The sequence below is a fragment of the Ostrinia nubilalis genome, chromosome Z, assembly GCF_963855985.1.
Source record: "Ostrinia nubilalis chromosome Z, ilOstNubi1.1, whole genome shotgun sequence".
Taxonomy (NCBI): domain Eukaryota; kingdom Metazoa; phylum Arthropoda; class Insecta; order Lepidoptera; family Crambidae; genus Ostrinia; species Ostrinia nubilalis.
This window is the reverse complement of record NC_087119.1, coordinates 2,453,482-2,477,986: the sequence shown is the minus strand read 5'-3', so window position 1 is coordinate 2,477,986 and position 24,505 is coordinate 2,453,482. Positions and strand designations below refer to the sequence as shown.

The following is a 24,505-nucleotide window of genomic DNA, read 5'->3' as shown; positions in this document are numbered from 1 at the left end:
TTTGGATAAGGGACTCGTTTTATAAAGTAGTTTTCAAGATATCGACGTTCAAATATTTTGATGAATGATGAATCAGAATTGTTTAGAGATTAATCAAAAATAGAAATAAAATTTAAAATCTTAATGTACAATTGGCTCTATATTAAGTAAATAATCATATTACAACAAAACCTGTTTTTATGAAAACAATAACAGTTATCTAAATATAACGAGAAAAAAATGCAAAAAATATTGCATGCCATTTTGTTAGTTAGTTACGGAACTATATTCAAAGACATCGAAAATTTTGCCTCCGAAGAAATACCCTTAAGTGATCTATTATAACTTACATAAACAAATTATCCACAAAAAAAAAAAAATACAAAACGAAAGTGGAATTTTTAGCGAATATTTTCCGTGCGACATTAACTGTACCGTGGCACTGCAATACGTTTACACTGCGGTACCATCGAGCTACGCGGATCGCTCGCTTATCATGTCGGATAGCCTACCGAAGGAAGCCACGTAAAGTAGGTAATGTAAATATGTATTTTTCTTTGACTAACTAAAGTTAAAGAACTAATTCGTGATCAGAATAAGCTACTTAATCAACTCCCTAAATATGGCGAGGATTGAAATCAACACGCTACACAAACCTCCGCTTAATTTAAATAAATAAAATAAAATTTATTCTGAGGATAAATTAAAACAATACAAATACTGTGCATTAGTAAAGGAACTATAACTTTTCTGATTATCACAGAACGAAAACCCAGTCCGTTTTGTCTGAGTCCATTTTGCTGTACCTACGCCAGAATAATAACCAACAAAATATTTTGCTTTAAACAACAAAAATGAATAATGTTGAGATTTTAAATTGAGGTATACTTACTTTGTTAGCTTTATCAATAAGCAATTTGAATAACAAGATTCTGTATTAAAAAAACTTTGTTTGAGCACAAAATTTTAGAATTTACCTCGGAGGTCTACACATCTGTAGGATGAATAAAGATAAACTCTTTCTGCAACAATCTAGAATTAAAAACAGCCCTATTTATGTCAGATACCCATAGATATCGAAAACCAGACTAAATTTAAAATTTTCAAAAACCAATTAAAACAATATTTAATTACTTACCAACTGCTTTTATACACTTGACGAATTCGTTATTAGTAAATAAGTAGGTACAAACACTTTTAAGATATTATGTATCTCTAAAATTATTATGTAAGTTGCTAGCAAACCTAAGTTTCTCACCACTAATATTGCAATACCCATTAACGTGTTATTAAGTTATAAGCTCATTGTTTAGATTGAGACACAATTTTAAACACCTACTTAATATGCAATAAAAAAATTGAATTTATAAATAAATAGATAGGAATATCAACAGCTAATACAATAATTACATCTCTGAGAGAGAGCAAATCTTAAAATACTCGTAGTTACTTGTCGATGCTCAAGACCTTGTACGACATAAATTAACTAGAATTCAGAATTCTTAGAAATGTTGATTGATACTTTGATATTGCAGGTAACTGCTGATTCTAGGAAATCGCAATAACTTATTTACAGTCAATACACTATGTGCGTTCCCTTCGAAAGGCCACTGTGGAAAACGAAGGTTTCGTATAGGTAGGTACATAAAGATTTAGCAGAACCTCTAAAACATTTGCAGCCAGAATGATTTTGTAGATGTTGTAAGTTGGACGCTACAACTCGCCGAATGCGGTCCCTCAGATGAACTGTGTCAAATACCAACCCAAGTAACATTTTACTCCATTTAAGAGTTCAATAGTCGTTCACATGTACTCCACAAGCTGTGTATGTCAGCTGTATACGAGCTGTATAGCTTGCTATAATGCTTTTATAGAACCAGTTTGGGCACAAATTAGACAGCTTTAAGTTCACTATGGCTGTACAATACTGTACATTAGCAGTATAATAGCATTATAATAGCAGTTTAAGTAGTAACATCGTACTTAAGGCTGACTTACGGCACTATATGGGACGCAGTGTGAACCATACAACGAACGTGAGGACAATAAAGAGTAACAAGTGGCTAAATGCACAGCTTTCAAAGTTATAAAGTCCGACAAAAGTACTCCAATGCTACATAAAGTTCACTTGTGTCCTAAATTATTTCCACATTTTAATATTAGTTTGGTATTTGTACGTGAGTGCCAAGAGGGAAACAACTCGGGCGGATAATCATTTATGCAAATAATAACACGGGTTTTAAATACTTAATAATGTTAATGCCATTGGGAATGCAACTTTATCGTGAAATGTATACATATTTACAGCTAAAATATTTACGCGCCTCTGTAAAAACGCGATATTCATTTTAAAATATTTAAAACTAGCTGAGAGGAAATCTACAATTTTCAGTTTTTGATATTGGATTGGCATTATAATTATATTACGGTAATTAATTATAACATGAAACTAAAACTCAATCGCTCTATCTGCGAATTTTGTGATAAATCTGCATTAATTTTGGAGATTTATTTGGTAAATATTTTAGGTTATGTAGAACAAAATGGTGGAAATGAAATACGGCTATGTGAACTGTTATAACTCCAATTTAATGCGGTGAGCGTATATTAGGTTCACATGTGTTCTGTTAGAATGCTGTTATCTATATGAAGTTTCACATTTGTACCACTACAGCGCTAATGTCTATAAATTTATTCTAATGTGAACTTATGTACAGCTTTAAGATGTACCTAGTTCAGGTCAATTGTGTATCTTTAATTCTTTCAAATACCTACTGAAATTTTAGAGATCCGCAATAAAAATTATTAATGTCCGTTAAATCGCCTAGCCCAGGTACTAATAGTCAAGTATGAATACCTAAAGCATCAGACGGTAGTGTTCCCGGTTTAAATTCGTTTATTATGCTTGACAATTTATTCAAAGCGGAATGAGGAATACGATTTTCAATAGCCCATGTTCTTATTTTTTTTTTGCGAAAGGTTAAATAATTGTCCAAATCAAAATGGTATTCACTATCACAAGAACTGCAATCATCACACTCTGATATCTGGTATATTTTGAAGGGAAATTTCAGGTTCAGGCATAATATTTTCCTCTGCATCATGTACAGAACCACCATGAACAACTAAAAACAGGCTTGGGGAAATGTGTAATAGAATATCACATTCACATTCGTGTTCAGCTTAAAGCAAATAAGAGTAGTACTTGTGGACAAATAAACTGCTATTGATGTTAATGGACAACACATATAGTCCTTTTAACAGCCTACAGTGTACATGCGAACCATTGAAACACTTTTGTACAGATAGTAAAAAAAGGTTATTTTAATTATCACAAACAAGTCCTACTACAGCTACTAGCTGTATAACAGTCTAAAACAAGTAAACATAACAGCCTTTGGCTTTATAAATGACCACGTGTGTTCTATTAAAATGCTAGCTCTATAACATCGTACAAGTAGGCCGTTAAACAGCGGTTGCCGTATCTCTACCCTCCTATAATGCTCTTAGTCAGATGGCTGACTAAAGGATAGTTGTTAGAGTATTATAACACCAACAATCGTATAAAAGTATAACTCTACACTAGTCTACACTCCTATAAGTCCCTTAGACAGGTATAGGTGTAATTAATTGCAATAATACAGCTTATACATCACGAGTGAACTGTACTAATGCTTTAAGTACACATTGGAACTAAATGTGAACTCTTAAATGGAGTAAAATGTTACTTGGGAAATTACTGAATCTGACCAAATAAGATGATTTTGATGAGTGGTAATATTTAGAAGGTAAATTGTAGGGCTACGAAAATAAGAGCTCTGCATAGTTACTGCAAATAAAGAAAATCCAATCAGATGATTGGCCCTCAGTTCTCAATTGCTCAATATTTACTTTAATGCTACAAATTTTAACTTAAGACCAAGTTTCTTTAACTAAAGCCTGGTCCGTGAGCACGTAGAATCCCGTCCAATGACCCCAAGCTGCTCATCCTTGTCGCTCGCACGTAATTATGTTGCTGTCGCGCTCGCACACTCACTGCGGGCGCGCGTCGCACAGTCGCGACAGCAATATAATTACGCGCGAGCGATAAGGATGGGTATCTTGGGGTCATTGGACGGGATTCTACGTGCTCACGGACCAGGCTTTAGTAAGGTTGTCTAAAGAAGTTTCGTTCATTCGTTCGTTTCAGTCAAATGACGTCCACTGCTGGACAAAGGCCTCCCCCATGGATTTCCATAACGATCGGTCCTGCGCTGCCAGTATAGAAATTTTCAGTCCTGTTATCGAGTTGAGAATTCTTCCCAGAACAATTTAAAACGATATGATTTATTTAATGTTATTTCGATTTTGAAATGAGAGTAAACACTAGTTGATTCTAATCGTGAAAGATTTTTTTTCATGATGAAAAGAATCGGTCTTGTAGTTTCGCAGCCTATACAATACTAACAATTGACGAAATACTTCCTCTATACAGGGTGTCCCAAAAAGTAGTGTCAAGCCGAAACCCAGAGGTAGAGCATCACTAGGGCTATCCAAATTACCGCGACTTTAGATAGTTTTCGAGTTATGATATTTTTTACAATATACTGGATTTTAGTTAAAATTCGTGTTATGGATCTAAATGCTTCTGAATCAGCTAGTTCTAGTATTCATCTAATAATAATCAAATACTCAGGCATGTAACTTGACTAATCGCGCCACAGTGACCAAAAAAGTACCTAAGCACAGAAATTTAAAACAATCATAACTCGAAGACTATCAATAATGGCGGAACATACATGGGGGTGATTTGGATAGCCCTAGTGATGCTCTACCTCTGGGCTTCGGCTTGACACTACTTTTTGGGACACCCTGTATTATCAGTGTAGAGCACTAAACACATGCAATACCTACTATCCAGCTTGCTGTATACACAAACATAGCATCTCAACGAGCCAAGGCTGAAGCGACGATGTACCTACACAGACGCTGGCCTCAAAGCAGTACCGTAACTTCATACTTCTGTGATACAGATATTAGGTGCATATCAAAGCAATAACTATAATAATATATATTACATAGACAACATCTTCAAAGAACCTGAAACTACCTACATTAACGAGTATACATGTCAGTGAAATAATAATGTAAAGCTGAAAAGTTTATTTGTTTCAACGCGCTAATCTCTGGAACTACTGCCACTTAGACAAAATGCCAAATGTGACAGTTTTTAGTTCTAAAGATGGTCGAAAAGCCTTTTTTGTATGGAGTTTCAACAGATTCGATTTTCGATTTGATCAAACAGTCCTACTTGTCTAGAACCACAGGTCTTATTTGAAAAATCTGTAGGTACGTAGTACTTATACTTATACTAATAATATAAAGCTGAAAAATGTATTTGAATGCGCTAATCTCAGGAACTACTGGTCTGATTTGAAGAATTCTTTTTGTTTGGATAGTTCATTTATCGAGGAAGGCTCTACTAAGCTATACAGAGTGGGAACGATAAGTGGTCTCACTCGATTATTTCTATACTATACAAGATATCAAAAAACTGGTTACTGATCCTGGAAGCGCTTCACGGGCTCTTTCAAACGGTATCAATAAAGTCAGTGCTGAGAAGAAGCAGCAACAGTAACAATAACCGGAGCTTTTTGAATCGAGTATGACAGATTTTTGACGTTTGTCAAAGTTAAAGTAAGATGGTGCAACCCAGCCTTAGTCACTATTGTCTGTGTGTTGTTGTGATGTTAGGCGGTTATCACACTGCGCCGCGCTCCGCCGGCCGCCGGAGCGCGGGGCGACAGATTTAATCATTGCTTCTCTCAGCTAATAATGTAAATAACTATTTTGCTAACGTAGGAAAAAACCTGGCTAAAAAAGTACCAAAACGCACTTACAACCAGTCAGTTTTTCACCAGCAGAGTTACAATGCTGAAACTTTTGCCCTGTTGGACACTGACGAAGAAGAAATAGATCGCATAGTCATAGGGCTGAAAAACAACTGTGCGGCTGGATGGGATAATATTAACAATAAAATTTTAAAACGTTTCAGGCATATTTTGGTACCTCCCCTTACTCATATTTTTCGCATTTGTCTAACGGAGGGAGTTTTCCCTAAATGTCTGAAAAAAGCTGTAGTAATCCCCATACATAAAAATGGCAGTAAAGTTTTGGTGAACAACTATAGACCAATATCGTTACTACCGTGAATATCCAAAATCCTGGAAAAACTTATCAACAATAGATTGGTAAACTATCTAGAAACTCACAAGTTACTCTCAACCCAGCAATTTGGCTTCAGAGCCAAGCGCTCCACTTCCGATGCGGTTCACAGTCTGACTGAATATGTAACTGAGGAACTTGGTAAAGGCAACAAAACCCTGGGAGTCTTCCTTGACCTAGCCAAAGCATTCGATACTGTATCTGTTCCCATACTCTTAACCAAAATGGAGGCAATGGGCATAAGAGGCACACAACTAAAGCTCTTCGACGACTATTTAAACGATAGATACCAGTGCGTTAGAATAGGAAACATAACAAGTCATGAACAGAGATGCGCTGGTTTTGGTGTGCCCCAGGGAAGTATCCTAGGCCCTACCCTGTTCCTGATCTACATTAATGACTTGTGCAACCTCAACATAGGTCATGGTAAACTTATATCATACGCCGACGACACAGCGCTATTATTCACAGCCAAAACTAGCGCGGAGCTTTATGAGACTGCACAGCTAGGTTTTAACATTGTAACAAACTGGCTTCACTGCAATTTACTAACACTAAACGCTGACAAGACTAAATTCATATACTTTTCCATGCGCAGCCGACACGAAAATTCAAAAAATGCTTACCTTTATGCACACCAATGTCAAACCCCGCCTACCACCACATGTATGTGCCCCACCATCCATGAAACTAACAACCTAAAATATCTCGGGATCATAATCAGCGTTGCCAGTTTTTTTTTTCGCCAAGTCGGGACTTTGATACTTTTTGAGTGAAAATAGCGGGACTCTTCCGTCAGAAGCGGGACATAGTAAAAAAACGTATATAATCAAAGGTTTTCAAATATTTATCTTTTTATTTGACTTAAAATTACGTTTACGTGACAATATATTATAGCAAAAGTAGCCATAGAAAATGGATTTTAACAAAAAAATAATATTTTAAATCAGATTTACTCTATCGTTAAATTCGTCTTTAGAAAAAAAAAGAACAAAATTAAAAATGTTTTATTCTTTAGAATAATATGGCATTTCAAACAATAGTTTGGTGAATTGAGTGTCTCTCTCCGAAAAGCGGGACCGAGCCTGTCCCGCGCGGGACATTTAAATTTGATTTAAAAATCGGGACGTCCCGCCAAAATCGGGAGGTCTGGCAACGCTGATCATAATTGACGAGACACTCTCCTTTAGACCTCACATAGAAAATTTAGTTCAAAGGGTACGCAAATTAATATATGTCTTCAAAAAACTTCGAACAATAGCAGACAAAAAACTGATCACAAAAGTATATTTATCGCTCTGCCAATCTATTATCCAGTACTGTATCACTTCTTACTGAACACAGTGTGTCGAGATTTCAGATGATGGGGGGACTACACGAGTATCGGACCAAGTGGCTGTTGGTCGAGGAGTCCCACATGGTTCAATTTTGGCCCACTTCTGTTCATCATCTATAGTGCGGACGTAACTAACCATATTAAGAATTGTAAATATCACATTTACGCTGATGACATTCAACTGTATATATCAAGTAAACCAAAAGATATTTGTGAAGCTGTTGTCAATCTAAATGAGGATCTTGATCGGATAGCTAGTTGGGCTAAGTGCAATTCCCTGGTATTAAATGGGAGTGAGTCCAAATATATGATATTGGGTTCTAAAGATCAGATAAGAAAGATCACAAACAGGGGAGTTAGAGTTTTGATTAAGGGGGAATCAATAGAAAGGGTTACAGAGGCGAAAAACTTGGGACTCCTTATGGATGAGGAAATGCGCTTTGAGAAACATATCAATAATACAATAGGGAACTGTTATTATAGACTTAAAGTGTTATACCAAATACGTAAATATCTGACCATTGAAAATCGTATTAGGTTGTGCGACTCATTAGTTCTTTCTAAATTTAATTACATGGACGTGGTTTATGGACCTCGGCTGCTGTCGCGCACCAAACAAGCTATCCAACGTGTGCAAAATTCATGTGCTCGTTTTTGTTTCTCGATCCCGCCAAGAGCACACGTTACGCCATATTTAAACAATTCTAAAATATTAAAAATGAACTCACGGAGGGCGTTGCACTTTGCTACATTGCTTTTTGGTACAATAAAACACAATGTTCCGACTTATCTACTGGAGAAACTGGTTTGGACTCGGGAAGTCCACTCGCACCAGACCCGTCGCTCCGGCAGCGCTCTCATCCTTCCCCCGCACCGAACCGTTGCCTTCAGGGGTAGTTTCAGGTTTGCCGCTTCCAAGTGCTGGAATGACTTGCCACCGCCATTGCGTAGTCTAAAAACAATAAGCACTTTTAAAAAAAAGTACAGGGAACACGTTTTTAGTACACAATTATTAACGTAGGTAACTTGTATCCATACCTCAAGTTTCCAGACAAACGAGCACGGGGGTAGGTAGGTCACCGATCATCGTATTTGGGACTGTAGTAGCTTGACTTGATTTGACTTCTCATGGAACTGACTCTCTCCTCTCGACATAGCATTTAAGCACCACTATGATTGTATACAATTAATTGACATCGTAATAACAACTATCTGACATGATTATTTTTAAATATGCGTAAATGAATTTTATATAATTAATTTGATCTGACACTGATGTATTTTATTTTGTTTATTTATTATTTTTGTATTGTGGGTATGCGATGCGACTAAAGCGCTCAAGATTATGGGCCAAACTGATTTAACTGATGCTATGAATAGCCACAACCACGCAGAGTGATTCGATCGATCGAGACTGTTTTGCGGACGTCGAGACACACACAATCACAGTATACACAAACACACTTTAATACATTACAATTTATTATTATTATTATGTACAGTCGCGGAATGAAAAGGTTCGTCACCTTAGTGTCGGTTTTCGCTTGCACTAGGTACTGTAAGAGTCAAACCTGCCAACATAACAGTGCAAGAAACAGTGCTGCTAACATTTAAATAAATATGACGTTTCCTAACGAATAAGGTTTTGCTTGTTTATTTTTCTAACCCGTCAGTGCAATGCAATGATGACATTGACCAATTGACAATAGTTTTTTTTATTTAATAGAAATAATAATGGCAGGTTGAACCAACAAGAAGGTTTTAGTTTATCAATCATAATAATCTTCTTGACAATATAAATCGTCAAACAACTTTGATCTGAATAATTTTGAACTTTACCGACGAACGGATAAAGATTATTTTCTCTAACACGAGATTATTCTGTAACATAGTTTCAAAAGGTAATATGTGTTCGCGATTCGTTGAAGGAATCAATTTGAAAACTGACGAACCTTTTCATTCCGTGACTGTACACACACACAGTTTTGTTTTTTAAATATTATCTTTTCATTTATAAATATCTTATCACATCTTTTCTACTTCGTCTATATCGTATATTATTATTTTCTACTACGTCTGTATTTACACTTAAAATTATTATTTATGTATGTATATTTTATGCAGTATAGGTTAGTGTCCGTGACTCTCACTCGGCATGGGGCACACTGAAAACCAGCGTCGTGGCCTCCCTCACCGGGGGCCACGGCATATGCTGAGTGGGGTCCCATTGCGATGGGAATCGATGTGCGACAGGGTGGCACTGCTTAGTTTACTTGCTCTTTCATTGTATGTTTTATGTCACCTGTCTTATTTGCTTTTTTTTAATTTTACATCCTTTGTCTTTTGTGATGTCCATGGCAATAAATGTTTCTTTCTTTCTTTCTTTCTTGGGGTGGAACACATAAGACGAACGAGCTCAGAGAGCCATCTTGAAAGTCGCGAATTCTCTTCCCTTTTTCTACCCTACCCACCTATTATATAGTTCCTGCAATGTATTAACTGTCCGCCAATTATACATAATGCACACATTACTTAAACAACATACCTCGCACTTTTATGTTGCTGACACCACAAATAAAAGACGGAAAGACATAGTCTGCACTTCGCAATCCATCTCTAAATTTATTTTTACAAATAGATTTTTTACTTTCCTAGGCCCGTTTCTGTACAATAAATTAAATAAGACTCTTAACATTATACTCTAAATTTATATAACTGTAAAATAGTCATATTTAAGTACCTTCAATGTTTGACATATGATTCAACTGAGGAGCTACTTGTAGTACCTATGTAACCTAAGTACCTATTCTTAATAATTGTATTTAATAAAGCTAATTGTTAATTTATTTAATTTCTATTTAACGTGTGAGCTTTTTTCGCCTGAAACACAGGTTTTTAACCTAGCTCAGGCTACAAAAGACTATGAACCGTATATGTAAACTCTAGCATAACAAGTTCTTGTAATGCTCTTATTTTTAATGAATAAACTATTTATTTATTTATTTATTGTATGCAAGTACCTCAGTTTGTATAGAAAACACGCGCGGCACTTCACACTGACAACGCGTTCGCGCGCGTGATTTTTTATATGAAAATCACGCGCTCCGCGGCGGAGCGCGGCGCAGTGTGATAACCGCCTTACTGTGGTTGGATCAACTGTGTGAAGCGGGTTCTAGCAGCGTGTATCGGCTGAGTACACACGAGTATATTGGGTTAATTAAGTACTAACTAAGAGTAAAGCGTATACGATAAACTTTTATCGAAGCTCATTTTGTCGTCAAAGATGGTCAATAAGATTTTATACTGGACACACTGATAGGTACTCACTCGCGAAGCGAGCTTTCTGCCCAAGTCTGATTTTGTGATAGAGTGATTAATATTGCTTTTTCACAAACGGTCTCTATTACGTGCCGAGGGTAGCTTTCCGTGGAAGTTACGCAATATTTGCTGATTGGTTTTATTACCGTGAAGCTGGTCGAGGACTGCAGTTGTAATTGGTGGAAATTAATAAACATTTTGTATAGAAAAAAAATCAGTTAATACAGAGAACTGCTTCTGAATCAATAATGTAAGCTACCTTCTACCGTTATTTCTATTTATTTCAAGGCGAGAGTGAATACTGTACTAGAGTGAACTGAGTTTGTTCCGGCGTTTCTTCTCAACACTTGCCATATGTTTGTCTCGAAGAGCTGGTAGGGCCCAAAAGATAAGGGGCACTTCACCATAAGGGCTACCTTTTCTTTTTTATTATTTAGTATATTTTGAGTATATTTTGAGTGAAAAGTTTGTATAGATGTCTGGATGTTTGTTACTTATTCACGCAAAAACTACTGAACGGATTTTGAACAAAATTGTTTATAACCCAGAATAACATAATATAGGCTATAATTTATGACGATCTGTGACAAACTAAATTTCACGCGGGTGAAGCCGCGGGAAAAGCTATAAAGTAATGAATAAAAGAGACTGGGCACATTTGTATCAGAAGTGGTCATTTTTGATCGTTTAAAAAGTAATTCTTTATTTGATACAACAAAATAATATCCTTAACGTATGATGTGTCTAAGTAAGTAGTTACTGTACTGTGTTCAGGAGCACGGTTTATTTTCGTCACTTGGACGGAAATGGATCAGACAATATAGTAAATGTCAAGACGTTATAATATATTTAGACTGATTCTTGCCATCCAATGGTTACTGGGACATCTAAATATACTCGTTCTAATTCTCGATAATTACTGTAATTAACTAGCACAGCATAATCGTATACTCTACATTTACAAAAATCGATATTATGAAAAAATAATTAACAACGGAATTAGAATAAATAACACTTACATTTCTCTGATCTTTGGCGTTTGTGATTATGTCATGTAATAAATACGTATCGCTTTAACTGAGGGTAGGTAAAGAGAAATCTAGTATTGACCCAATGAGTGACATCACAAACGAACGAATTCCCCCGACCGTTTATTGACCGCTCGTAAAAATCATAGGATTTGTCTGTAATTACGCAAATGTGAAAAAAGCGGTGCGGATTAAAAATAAACCTAGCGGTTCAGCGCTCACTCCGGAGTAGCGATTGAGCATCTCCAAGAATACAAACGTATTCTAAAATACTGTGGAGTTTGGATTGTGTGAAATGTAAACAATAGGTTTGGTTGTGTTGTGTTTAGTGTTGTGCCAGTGTTCTTTATGTTCGCGGGGGGCGGCGCAGGTTTTCAGAAGCAGTCGAAACCTCCGTGGGAGAACGCTGTCTCGAACTCAAATGCCGCTGAGGTGTCCCCTAGCTGGTAAGTATTTGTCTGTCCTAAAATAACAGCTGAATGCCATTGACGATTCTCAGACTGATGGTGGGTTCCCGTCGAAAATACGAAGCGGAGGTGACTACGAAACTATGTTTCTGTTATAAAATTCTAAATGAATGGGAATATTTAGCAAAATTTCAATTTTATTGGAATCCATATCGATAATATGGTGTGATGTAGCTGAACACTATTTTATTGAATGACATGTATGTTGTTCCCATCGGTTGTTAACCTATAGTTATATCAAGTATTCGAAATAAGTACCTAATAGATAATCTGATATTATTCATGCTCATTAAAAATGGTATTCTTACTGGTAGCTTTAATAAATAATCATACTATGTAAGTATGCGAAGGCCTTTTCAAACAAGTGAAATAATTTTCAACTTCGGAAATATATTTTTTACATTGCATACATATTTTACGATATGTTTTGCTTAAATTAAAATTTTAGTTCGAACATCGACTGTTCGAAAATGGTTCGCTCTCACCACGCATTTGAAGGTTAATAAATTTTATCAGTTAAAATCGATTAAAGTTGTTGCAACGCGACATCGTCGCAAAAATTACTATTAATTAATTTGCAAGATTTTCTACGCAATGAGTCCTGTTGCTTTATTTCGAACTAAAAGGCATGTCACGGCAGTAAACTTTTTTATATGATTTCGATAGTCTGAAGTCAATTTTAAACATAAATACCAGTCACAACACAATAATTGATATTAATTGTCAATAGTAATAGCAAAGACCAAACGATATACCTAAAAGTGAGACTGGGTATTGTGGTACAAATGGTAAATACGAAATTACATCAAACACAACATACCATAATTTTTGACCAGACAGAAATTGATTTATAGCGAAACTTAAAAAATATTTTAATAAGTATCAACACTAAAATATTAATTTAAATATTTACAAGACTGACAGATCCTGCAGACAAACTGTTTAGGTATACAGTTTTGTAAGACTAAAGTATAGTTACCGATATGTTGCATTTCTTTGGGAAGATAGTTATATAACTAAAAAAACATATTTCGTTTCACTCAGACCGTTTTAGGTACAGTCAGCGTCAAATAGTTAGTGACACCCAAAGTGGTTAAGAAGTTAACAAGACCACGTTATTCAATGAAAATATTAAATGAAAATTTTTAATATAACATTTCCATTTATCATTAAAATACTGCACGATCGTTATCAAAATAGCTTCTAAGATTCGTCTGGATCTCGACTGATATAATAATACGATTTCACAAACGCGTGCAGCGGCCTTTGAGATATGCAGACTATGTCACCAATTTAGCGCGCACTATTGACATAGTAAAGTAAAAAACGGAGAGTTACAAGTTCGTTCGATCGTTTTCCATTCACACAAGTGCGTGATGATTAATGTTAGAAATATTGTAGTACAGTCATCGTCATTAATAGTTCGTGACATCCAAAGTAGAAAAAGTTCACAAACGTCTTTGTTACAATTTTATTGGAATAAGGTTGTTTTGACCACTTTGAGTGTCACGAATTATAAATTATTTATTATCAACATCAGCCTAATCATCACTTTCCATCAAGTAAGATGCCAAGACCTCTCAACGCTAGTTGTTTAATAATCAGAATAACATAAAGGCTATAATTTTAACGATATGTGACAAACTGAAACTGAGAAGCCGCTGGCAAAAGAATGTGATAAATAAGATAAATGCCAATGTTAAACTTTTTGCCCAGGGTCCCTCCTTGTGATAACGGTGAAAGAATTTTACAAATTTTTATATTAATTTCTGAACTGATCCGGTTTGAAACCTATAAATATTTTTGTCAATAACTGGCTCGGCGAACTTGGTTAAGTGAGGTGTCTAGTTTTTTATTAAATGTCAAAATATCGAAGATTTTTTAACTAACTCTTGAAAATAGTAAATAGGCTATGTTACTCAGAAAATCATTTGGATTCTAAGGGTAAAATAATTTTTCAAATCGGTCCAGTAGTTTTCGAGCCTATTTGAAACAAATAACAATCAAATCTTTCCTCTTTAGAATAATAAGGTATACTCGTAGAACATACAAGAGTGTTTTTCACGAAAAGAAAAGAAGTACCTATTGATTTTAGCTCATCTTTTTGTTTTTCTCATTACTAATTGGAGGGTATTATGATAGAAAATATTGAAAAAACTCAAATAATATTTTGTTTGTTCGAGTGGTTATTTTTGTTCTTATGATGCTAATTGGCCTGAATAAAAATAATCGGGTCTTAACAGTCCTACGCTCAAAGTGTTTCCAGATTAATCCTTTAAGCTTGTAAATCTCCTTAAGTATTTATAATACATTTTACCTGGATAATATAAATAGACGAGCTAGTGGGCGAGAATTATGCCGTGTTCAGCAATTTATTTTTATTTTTCCCCATTTGAAAAATGATACATGAAAAGGTTTAGCCAAACATTCAACTAGTGTTCAACATTTTTTTCTTTCTTGCCATCTTTCACATAGTTGAGACATGAAGAGACTTAAGTAAAAGTAGGTATATAAAACATAATCTTCTAAAAAACGAGAGTAAGATTTTTTATTAGACTTAAGACTTGAAAAAGGCACTTAAGTTTTAAACGACTTACGACTTGAATAAACGTTTCAATTTCTAACATTTAGTGACACAAATGCTATAAGTACAGTGGGCGTAGTGTGAGTTTACATCAAACGCATTCGACATCGACTACCTACGTTAAAATCTATATATATATATATAAAAGAAAGTCGTGTTAGTTACTCCACTTATAACTCAAGAACGGCTGAACCGATTTAGCTGAAAATTGTCAGGGAGGTAGTTTAGAGCCAGGAGAAGGACATAGGATACTTTTTATCCCGTTCGAAATTAAAAAAAAAGTCTGCTTATTTATTGCCATTAAGGCGGAACAAAGTTCGCCGGGTCAGCTAGTTATGAATGAAAGGAACAGTTCGTCCTCTAGGCAGATTATTATTATTACTATTTATTTATTTATTCATGAATAGAACGGTAGTACCAATAACACTATTCAAACAAGACGTAACAAAGTTCAGAATAACATTTAAGTACTTATAGGTAAATAATTTAACTTAGGAAAAGTACATAAATCAGATGCGATTATTTTCACAGTAACTCAGACATTCTGCTAGTAACGTACGTAGTTACTACATTTTGATGTAAACTCACACAGCCCTTTGTTCGCTCGTTCTGATAAAACGAGTATTTTAGGGTCAATGGGGATAGCTTTTATTTCGGTGATATTTGGCTATTTTCAGTGACTGATTCGTTCGAAATATTAAGTAGGTATTTATACACACACACATAGCTCGCAGAATTGCTAAAATCAAGTGGGAGTGGGCGGGGCACATAGCTCGTAGAGACGATGGCCGTTGGAGCAGAAAAGTTCTCGAGTGGTGCTCACGGGCTGGAAGACGTAGCGTGGGCAGGCCTCCCACTAGATGGACCTACGATCTGGTGAAGGTCGCGGGAAGAACCTGAATGCGAGCAGCGCAGGACCGGAAAGCCGTGGGAGGCCTTTGTCCAGCAGTGGACGTCATTTGGCTAAAACGAGCGATACACACGTCAGTATTGTTCTTTGGTTGGCTCCACAACTTGCATCTAAGTAGCACATTTAACTCAGTTGAAACTCGTAGGTAACACGTAGATTAATCTACACTGCTTGTGCACGCGAGCCTTCAGCAGCGCTAAGCATTCTTGAGAACGTTAAGCGTTCTCGTTGTCTTAACGCCAACTTTTATGACCTCTCGGGGTCCCGGGAACCGCCCGACACGTTCAACAGGTGTTCAATCCCTCTGGAACCTACTCCACACTCCAATTTCACGAACAAGTGTGCTTCAAAGCTATTACGCCAAATAACTCGTAAAAATAATCGTCGAAACCGTTGAACAAAGGCCACGCGAACCGCTGCAAGGACGTAGCTCGCTCTACTCGTTGACCTCTATCTCCAGCGCTTCATCAGACATCAGATTACACATTTTTGTAGAAATATCGCATCTATTACAACTAGATAAGGTATCATAATGTTTACTTCATGTGTGTAGTTCAAACGGAAATGTATAACCTTAAGAATATAGAGGAAAGACGTTTTAAGGCTCAGAAAAGTACCTAATGTCTTTATTTGATCAAAAGGGACACAAAACTTAAGTATACTTGATACGAGTACCTACGAGTACCTACCTACTAATACGCCCGCCTCAATATCAGTAAAATAGTTTGTTTATTACCAAATGAAAAAATGAGATTTCAGATCGCCAATTAACAATTCCCTTTAAAAGTATTCATCCCCGATTTTACCCACTTCACTTCAGTTCCAAACTCATCAATTTCTCGACAAATCTACCTACCTATCCAGTTTCAAGTTCTTTCCTATAATTGAGAAGAGCTTCGATATTGAAGTAAGAGAAATCAAAATGTAATTTTAAAAAATATGAGTAGTCAATTTTGATTTGTAGCCTTTGCTTTTGCTTTATCCATCCTAACGTCCGGCTCGTTTCTAGAATTTCATTCCTAGAGTTATTTTTCCAGTAATACTTGGCAAAATAGAGTAAAGTAAGTATTTAAACTGTGATTTAATATATTTCCCTCATGTTGTATTAAAACACATGCCTAAGTATCTAATATCTATTTAATTCTGAGGTCTGCAGTATTACAATTTACAAATGATAGAACACCCCGAAACTAGATCAGGGTTCAAGATATTATTTAGTCCAAGTTATTATTTAGCAACTAGTTTTGTTCCGTATATAAACTCAATTTTACAAAATTTTCGAACATTTTACGGTCGAATTCGATTCAAGTTTTTCATTTCGTTGTACAAAACAGGCGCAAATTAAAATATTATGTAGGCATATAGGTAATAATTTTCATCTCTTGAATTGGCAGAGGCAGCCCTATTTCATATTAAATATTTCCAATAATGACAACCCTGGTTGTCCATTGAAGGACGTGCGAAGGAAAATTCCATTTAATATAATATTCTTGAAGCAAATAAAGATTTTATAAACGAATAAAATATTATAAAGAGGCAGACTTCTTTTTGTGTATCTATAAGTACCACCATTTTACTGGACGTAATCTCATAAAAATGGAATTAACTGGAAAATTTTCTCTACCCACGTGAATTTACAGCTAGTATACTCGTAATATTCCATACCTACTTCACGCATGGCTGCACCCCCTCGCGTCTACTAGGCTTTGTGTAAAATCTTGCTAGTGTGAAAAATCACTTTTCCTTTTACAAAAATTACACCTATTTCTAAACGGACTTGGCTTTACCGAAACGTGAATTATTAAATGCTATCTCGTACAATATAAATTTTACAGATATAATAAAATGTACGTGAACATCAAGTTTCTTAAGAAATCGTCTACAAAAGGACACTTCTCAACTTCACTCCTTTTTTGAAGCCGGTTAAAAATGGTGGTACAAACTTACCTACAACATATTTTACGATAGACAATCTTTGAACATGTTTCTCATACACTACGAGTAGTTAGTTCCATTAGGAGTCATAGACTATCATTGTAAAAAATGCACCATTGTTCATAAAGTATAATACTCAACTGTATAGTGGAACAACAAACTAAGCATAGTTGTTGAAAATGCTATTTCGCAACAACAATATTGTTTAGTTCGATGTTCCAACAATAAGTCAAAGCACAGTGTCCACTTTGACGTCCTCATAATGACTATTCTCTGCGGTGAAACACCACACCGGTTTGGATTAGATATTGGAATGATTTTCCTACTGTGAATGCGTACCAAAATCTACGTATTTTTCAGCTTTTAAAACAACGGGAACCAAGAAACCGTTCATTTGTTCTGGTACAGACAGAATAGGCCATTTAATTAAAAACCGCGATTTTAGTTCTTGATTTTGCGAAATTAACCGCAAGCATAAAGTGAAACGCATGTTTTGTTCAGGTTGTTTAGCTTGTTAGATAACTTATTCTACAATTGTGTGGGATTTTACGTTCTAGTTGAAGATTTTTTCAGAATAAAATATCCGATAAACAACTTTATTATCAAAAACTTGACACAATAGACGAGCAAGTTAAAAACTCGCGGGACTTATATAAATTTTAAATTAAAATAACTTTAAACTTAAAAATAAACATGCAACATTTTACTCCTTCACCTTGCTGCTGGTCACCCCATATTATTACAACTTTATAAACATTTTAAAATTCTATGTTGGGCTTTAACCCATTAACGCCCTCTGTACACACGTGTGTACACTTCTTTAAACTTTATTTCTGAACGCAACTTCTAATGTTAAGTCAAATTATAGCCTGACCAGGAACATAAAAACCCTGGCATAGAGGCGCGTCAATTGCATTTGATAGTGCAACACTGAGTACAGTCGTACCTGTATTAAATTAATAGGCTAATTTTATGTATCAGGATTCAGGATTACGGGCTAATTTGATATTTTCATAAATTAACGAAAAAATATTATTATAGGTAACCTAATTTAAATAAATTAAATGAAACCATCAATCGAGCTAGTAGATTTATTTTATTATTCATCAATAATCAAATTCAGAACTTGAATATTGTCTGCAATGTCTGCTCATGAACGCTTCAAACTCGGTACTTCTTTCCCAATCCCATAAAATTCAACACTTAGAAAGTGACAAAATTTTTAAAATAGGTAGTTGAAACAAACCACAGCTAATTTTCATAGTGGACTGTACTATACGATAAACATGTCAGTCAATTTGACAACCTTTGTCGGAAACATTATTCAATGAAAATATTGTCCGAACCCTTAATATTTCTCTTCAACAAATACTTTAACACATTGTGAACCACTTTTCTTTCACGACTATAAAAATATTTTAGCAATTTAATTCATAAAACCAATTGCGCACATTTAAAATAAAGTTTGTTTACACTTTGACAGCAATAGACTGACATGCAAGGTGACATGTCAATGAAGTTTTCAGTTACTGTTGCCATTAAAAGAAATTAGTACCATTAGTTTTCCGCAACATGGCGAGGGTTTTTATGTTCCTGGTCAGGCTTTACTTGATAAAACCTAAACTAGATGTCGATACAAGGTAAGAAATATAAAAAAGTTGGAGGGTGGTGTAAAAATAAATGTCTAATTAACATTTTTTTCCGACCTTTTCTCAAAGTGACTGGCGCCGGTTGTGAAATAATACTGATATAATATATTTTAGCTTTATTTTGATTCAATTCTACGTTTCAAGGTAAGTTTACATTGTAAATTATTATTATAAGCTAAAAAAATAATAAATATACACATATAACATACCAAAAATTATTCAAGAATGTTGGTGTACACGCTTGTGTACAGTGGGTGAATGTATACTAAGAAAAACATTTTTTTCAAGACCAGGTTGATGATTGAAGATGTCACATAGATAACGTTTATCATCTCAAAACGAGTTTCAAAACTAGAGGAAGCCATCGAATCCATTATGGCAGCTGAAGATGACGATACGGAGCTAAAATTTATCATCGTACCACCTGATCCTGCTGTTGTTAGTGATGAAGAAGAAGGAGCATAAGATGATTTGACTTCCTCGGTACTTTGAGATATACCAGGTACTATCGAGCTATTACGCGACCAACCTTCAGATGAAGAGCCGGAGTGGGTCAATAGCGATGAAGAAACTCTTTCAAGCCTTGGTCCGGCTCAAAAACGTGCTCGTAACGAAGTTGCTGAAAATCCTACTTGGAGAAAAATATCACCCATTTTTTCTACTGCTCATGAAATCACCCAAACTAGTGGATATGGCGGTCTCAAATGCATGGCGCTTATATGTACTTACCGTGTAAACCAAAAACACAACGTACTTGGATCAATTGGCTTTTAGGCGATCTATTGCCAGATCGTATTTACCCAATAATAAAACGAAGACGCGGCCATCATCGTCAACATCATATTTACAGTCAAGCAATGGAGGGCATAACCGTATTGTAAACCCTCTTAGGTGTGTTATTTGCCATAGTAGGGGCGTTGGTGTTGCTCTAAATGCCTGAAAACGCTTTGCGTAGAGCGACCTTGCTTCGGGAAATTTCTCACCTGATCCGCCCATTGTACACACCTGTGTACAGGGTTCTTTTCAAGGTTATTAATTTTTTTTCAATATTTTTTTTGTGTTTATAGATTACTTGTAATCCATTCAGTAGCAATAATAAAAAATATTATGAAAATATATCGTGGTTTCACTATGGGCGTTAATGGGTTTAATTTCTTTTCAACTTGATTCGAAACTAAATTTAATAACTGCTACTAGGCAGCATTTTTCCAATAAGAGGGCGCGAGCGGCAATCATACGAGGTCGCAAAAATTAAATTCGGAAAGAGCATAATCAAAATCTATATAAATATCAATTTTCAAAACTCCCGGAAAACTTTCCAAGTTAAACTACCAAATGACTGGACTAAGATTTAAGCAGGACAGACAACGGAAAGCTACTTCATTTAATTTTTATACTACTCGTATGTAGTGATTGGGTAATGCCTTTAATATCAACATTCACAAGTATTTTAAAGGTTTTTTTTTATCTACAAAGGTACATTTTCGCTCCTCACTTTATGCACCAATACTCCGGCACACACTTCCGGTCGAGTCCACACTACACACTACCGAACGTATCACCTCACGCCCAGAGCCTGCGCAAACAAAAAAAACCTTCAACACAAGCGGAATTAATTTGTGCCATCCGGATAAGTTTTAAAACTGCATTCGCGATGGAATTTACGAGTACATATTAGTTCAGTAAATGCATCAAAGTCTTGTATGCAATAAAAGACAATGACAATGTTCTCGGACAAGTAGCAGATGCACAACTTGTGTATACGCATGATGTTTTAATCATGACATTTTATTATTTTACAGTTGCTTTATTAGTAATTAGTAGGATGTAATGTTTCATAGCTGACCCCGCGCATTTCGTACCGCCAGAATAGTGTAGTTTGATGTTCATCAGAAATAGTTTAGGATTCATGGTGAAAGAATTTTTAAATAGGTCCAGTCACAGATCACAGAAACTAAAGGGAGATGTGACAAGGGGGCGGGGCTGGTGTCGCAGCAATATGCCCAAAAACAGAAAACATTGCTCGTGAAAGCAATGATGACAGCAGCGACGTCATATTGTAAACAGCTTACATTGCTTGCGTAGTACTAAAGATTATTCAACGTTGAGTACTGATACCGCACTCCGCAGAGGATAATGAGCACATAAATTTTGATTTCTTTGTATGTGTGAATTTCTAATGCGACACTGAGTTTCAAACTCAGCGAATTAGTTGGCATCTCTCTATATCTCAATGGGTCCAGTAGTTTCAGAGGCTATTCAAAACAAAAAAAAAAACAAATTCCTCTTTTTAACATTAATGTAGACGTATGTGTTAGTCACAACAGCTACGTTTCAGTTCACTAAAAGTTGTGTAAATTTACTTGCAACGAATCACAACAAGCGCAGCGCAATATTGCGTCAATGAATATTTATAAAGGGCACCTGAAACGCGGCGTTGGGCACGAGCCTCGGGCGACAGCTTTTGTAACTGGAACTGAGCGTCCAAAATTGATTTTGTCTGATTTCTGAAAATAAAAACATTATGTACAGTGAAATATGGAACCTCGTTCGATTTTGAAGGAGGTTATGGCACTTCGAGTAGACAGCAATAAAGTAAGTGCTTGAAATAGTAGTTAAGCTTTTTTTTCATGGTATTTGCACACAGAATTTCGCCATTAATAGGTTAGGTCTGGGCATAATGAAGGGGATATCTTGAAGACACAAAGTTTAACTTTTTACTTCTTGCAAACAGAAAGTGCTTTGAAAGTTTAAAAAATGGGCAAGCTGTTTCATTGCATCACAAAGACCGGCAAATTTTGAATGTGCGTCGGCAAGATTTGCATAGATTTTTTATCCGATTGCGCCAGAAGGAGCGTTGTGTTTTTAATAGGTTGAGTCAAAATTATATTCATGTCAGGCCAACACGAATATCAAGTTGTGATTGGATTTGTGGCACAAAATACACATAAATTTGATGTTTGATGAAAACCCTGGAACAAATAAACAAAACATCACCGGTAAAACCGGTTACCGGGAAAAATCCCGGTTTGTAATTTTAGTTTTTCTAACAGTTTTATTAAAAACTAGAACTCTGCATTTCAGATTTAATGATAACAATAACAAAAAGTTATTGGAGTTTTGCATTTGGGATACGAAGAATTTCCACGGCTCGCTTACAAAAGTTTGTTGTTTTTATTTTCCTAGAATTCGAAATTGCACAGGATTAAACTCTTATTTGTAAACCACTCGTCGAATTGCCTTCATTGTTGATTTCATGTTATAATGTTTTCCATATTCACGTAAGCGAGCGTATAATATGGCTTCATTATGGTTCCGTAATTATTTTGAACTTGAGCATTTTATGGAGAATTTCTATGTAATAAATAAGGAAAGAACATTCCTTTATAGAGCGGCTTGTTGTTTTGTTACAAGCAAATAAATGCTCAAGCTCGTCTATAGCTAGAAGTACATAGAAGTACATCTGCTTGTTCTGGCTATTGGACAACTTGTAAATTATCTACCTACATAAAATTTGTTAATTTCTCATGTAAGTGACTGTAATGTTTTTAATGAGAAATAAATGTTCTTTAAACCTTGTTATATCGATGCCTTGTTACTGCGATGTTACGTTACATCGAAAAATTTTACTGCGAACGATTTTACTGCGACATTATGAACCCGTGAATATGGTAATAATATGGTGCTACTTACCTAAGTAATGTCCATAGGTTGATTGGGTTGAATCCCATGGGATTGGCGAACATACCTACTTTAAAAGTTAATAAGAAGATTCTTTGAGTGTTTAAAAAAATCTTCTCATTTTTATTTGAGACACAAATGTGTTGTGTTTATTATAATATTCAGTCACCAAACATCATAAAAGTAGTTACAGCTCCAAAACGATCAGTATTGGAGTAAGATCCGAATGTGTAGGTAGTTTCCATCAATCGATACAGTCAATAGGTCGTGATACCCAAAGTTGCCAAAACGTTGGCGACACAATATTTGTTACAATGGAGAAGTTTCGAGATGTTGAAAACATTGTATTTCACTGAATGGGATTAAAGTATAGACCAAAACTAAAAAGCCAGTGAAGTTATTTTTGAAATCCATGAATATATGGCTGAGAAATTAATTATTTAAATTACCTTCATAATATTTACGCGTGGAACTTAAACATAGGCGGTGCCGTGACGTCAGGCTAACCTGTTCAAGTATCAATCACAATGCTTACCACCCCTAACGCATTGTCAAAAATGACACTATAATGTCAAAGCCTCCTTTTATAAATTATGGCCAGGTCTTGGATATGTCCAAAAAGGTTACACAATTTTACTAAGAAAGAATCTTGAGTGACGTGAGTGAAAATTGGAAACTTCTCCATTGGAGTAAGATTAAAAATTACTGTTTAATTGTGTTGTCAACTTTTTGGCCACTCTTATTGTCACAAACTATTTGACGCTCAATTCAGTCTCTCAAAAGAGAATTAGGGATACAGATATTCCAGTATGAGGTGTTTCTCAAACGTAATCTCAATGCATTGTACGATGCAGAGGACTCACGTGAACTCTCAGCGTGAATGCGTCGAGTTGTATATGTTCCACACTACACGGTACACGGGTATTTGCACTAATTGGCTTACGAAATATGATGCAAAGCTCTCATTAACAAGCAAGATCGTGATAAGTACTTACACACATTATATTCCTACGAGCACGAGCGGGGACGAACGGAGCACGTGCCGAGCCAAAATTCGTATAGAGCTGGGACACGGTAATACTATCATAAGTATTACCGTGGCAGGAGTGGCCAACTTAATTAGACATAATTATAAGATCTACTGTTTACTAACGAAACCCTGGGCAATCTAACACTTACATACTTCTTGAAATCTTTAATGAAACAGCATAGTTTAGTAGACAATCATATAGTATTTTTGTCTTGCCACGATCGACTGGACTAATATTCGCGATCGACCGGTTGGCCACCCCTGGTATAGAGTGAACTACGAGGCTCGAACGAGCGCGCTACGAAAGTTTGGTCCGTGTTCGACGTGAATCGCTTTATCGGTTTTATGAATTGCATCGCGCTCTACTATGTCTAATTGTCTATG

The 24,505-nt window shown here is 35.6% G+C and overlaps 1 protein-coding gene across 1 annotated transcript in view; it reads left to right on the top strand.

The window, feature by feature from the left end:
• Window positions 1-12,109: 12,109 nt before the first annotated feature.
• Window positions 12,110-24,505, top strand: part of LOC135086733 (potassium voltage-gated channel protein Shaker) — a 516,839-nt gene continuing 504,443 nt past the window's right edge. Inside the window, exon 1 of the mRNA XM_063981516.1 lies at window positions 12,110-12,311. Within this exon, the coding sequence (XP_063837586.1) occupies window positions 12,214-12,311 (98 nt within the window). The 5' untranslated portion in view covers window positions 12,110-12,213. The remainder of the gene's footprint in view (window positions 12,312-24,505) is intronic.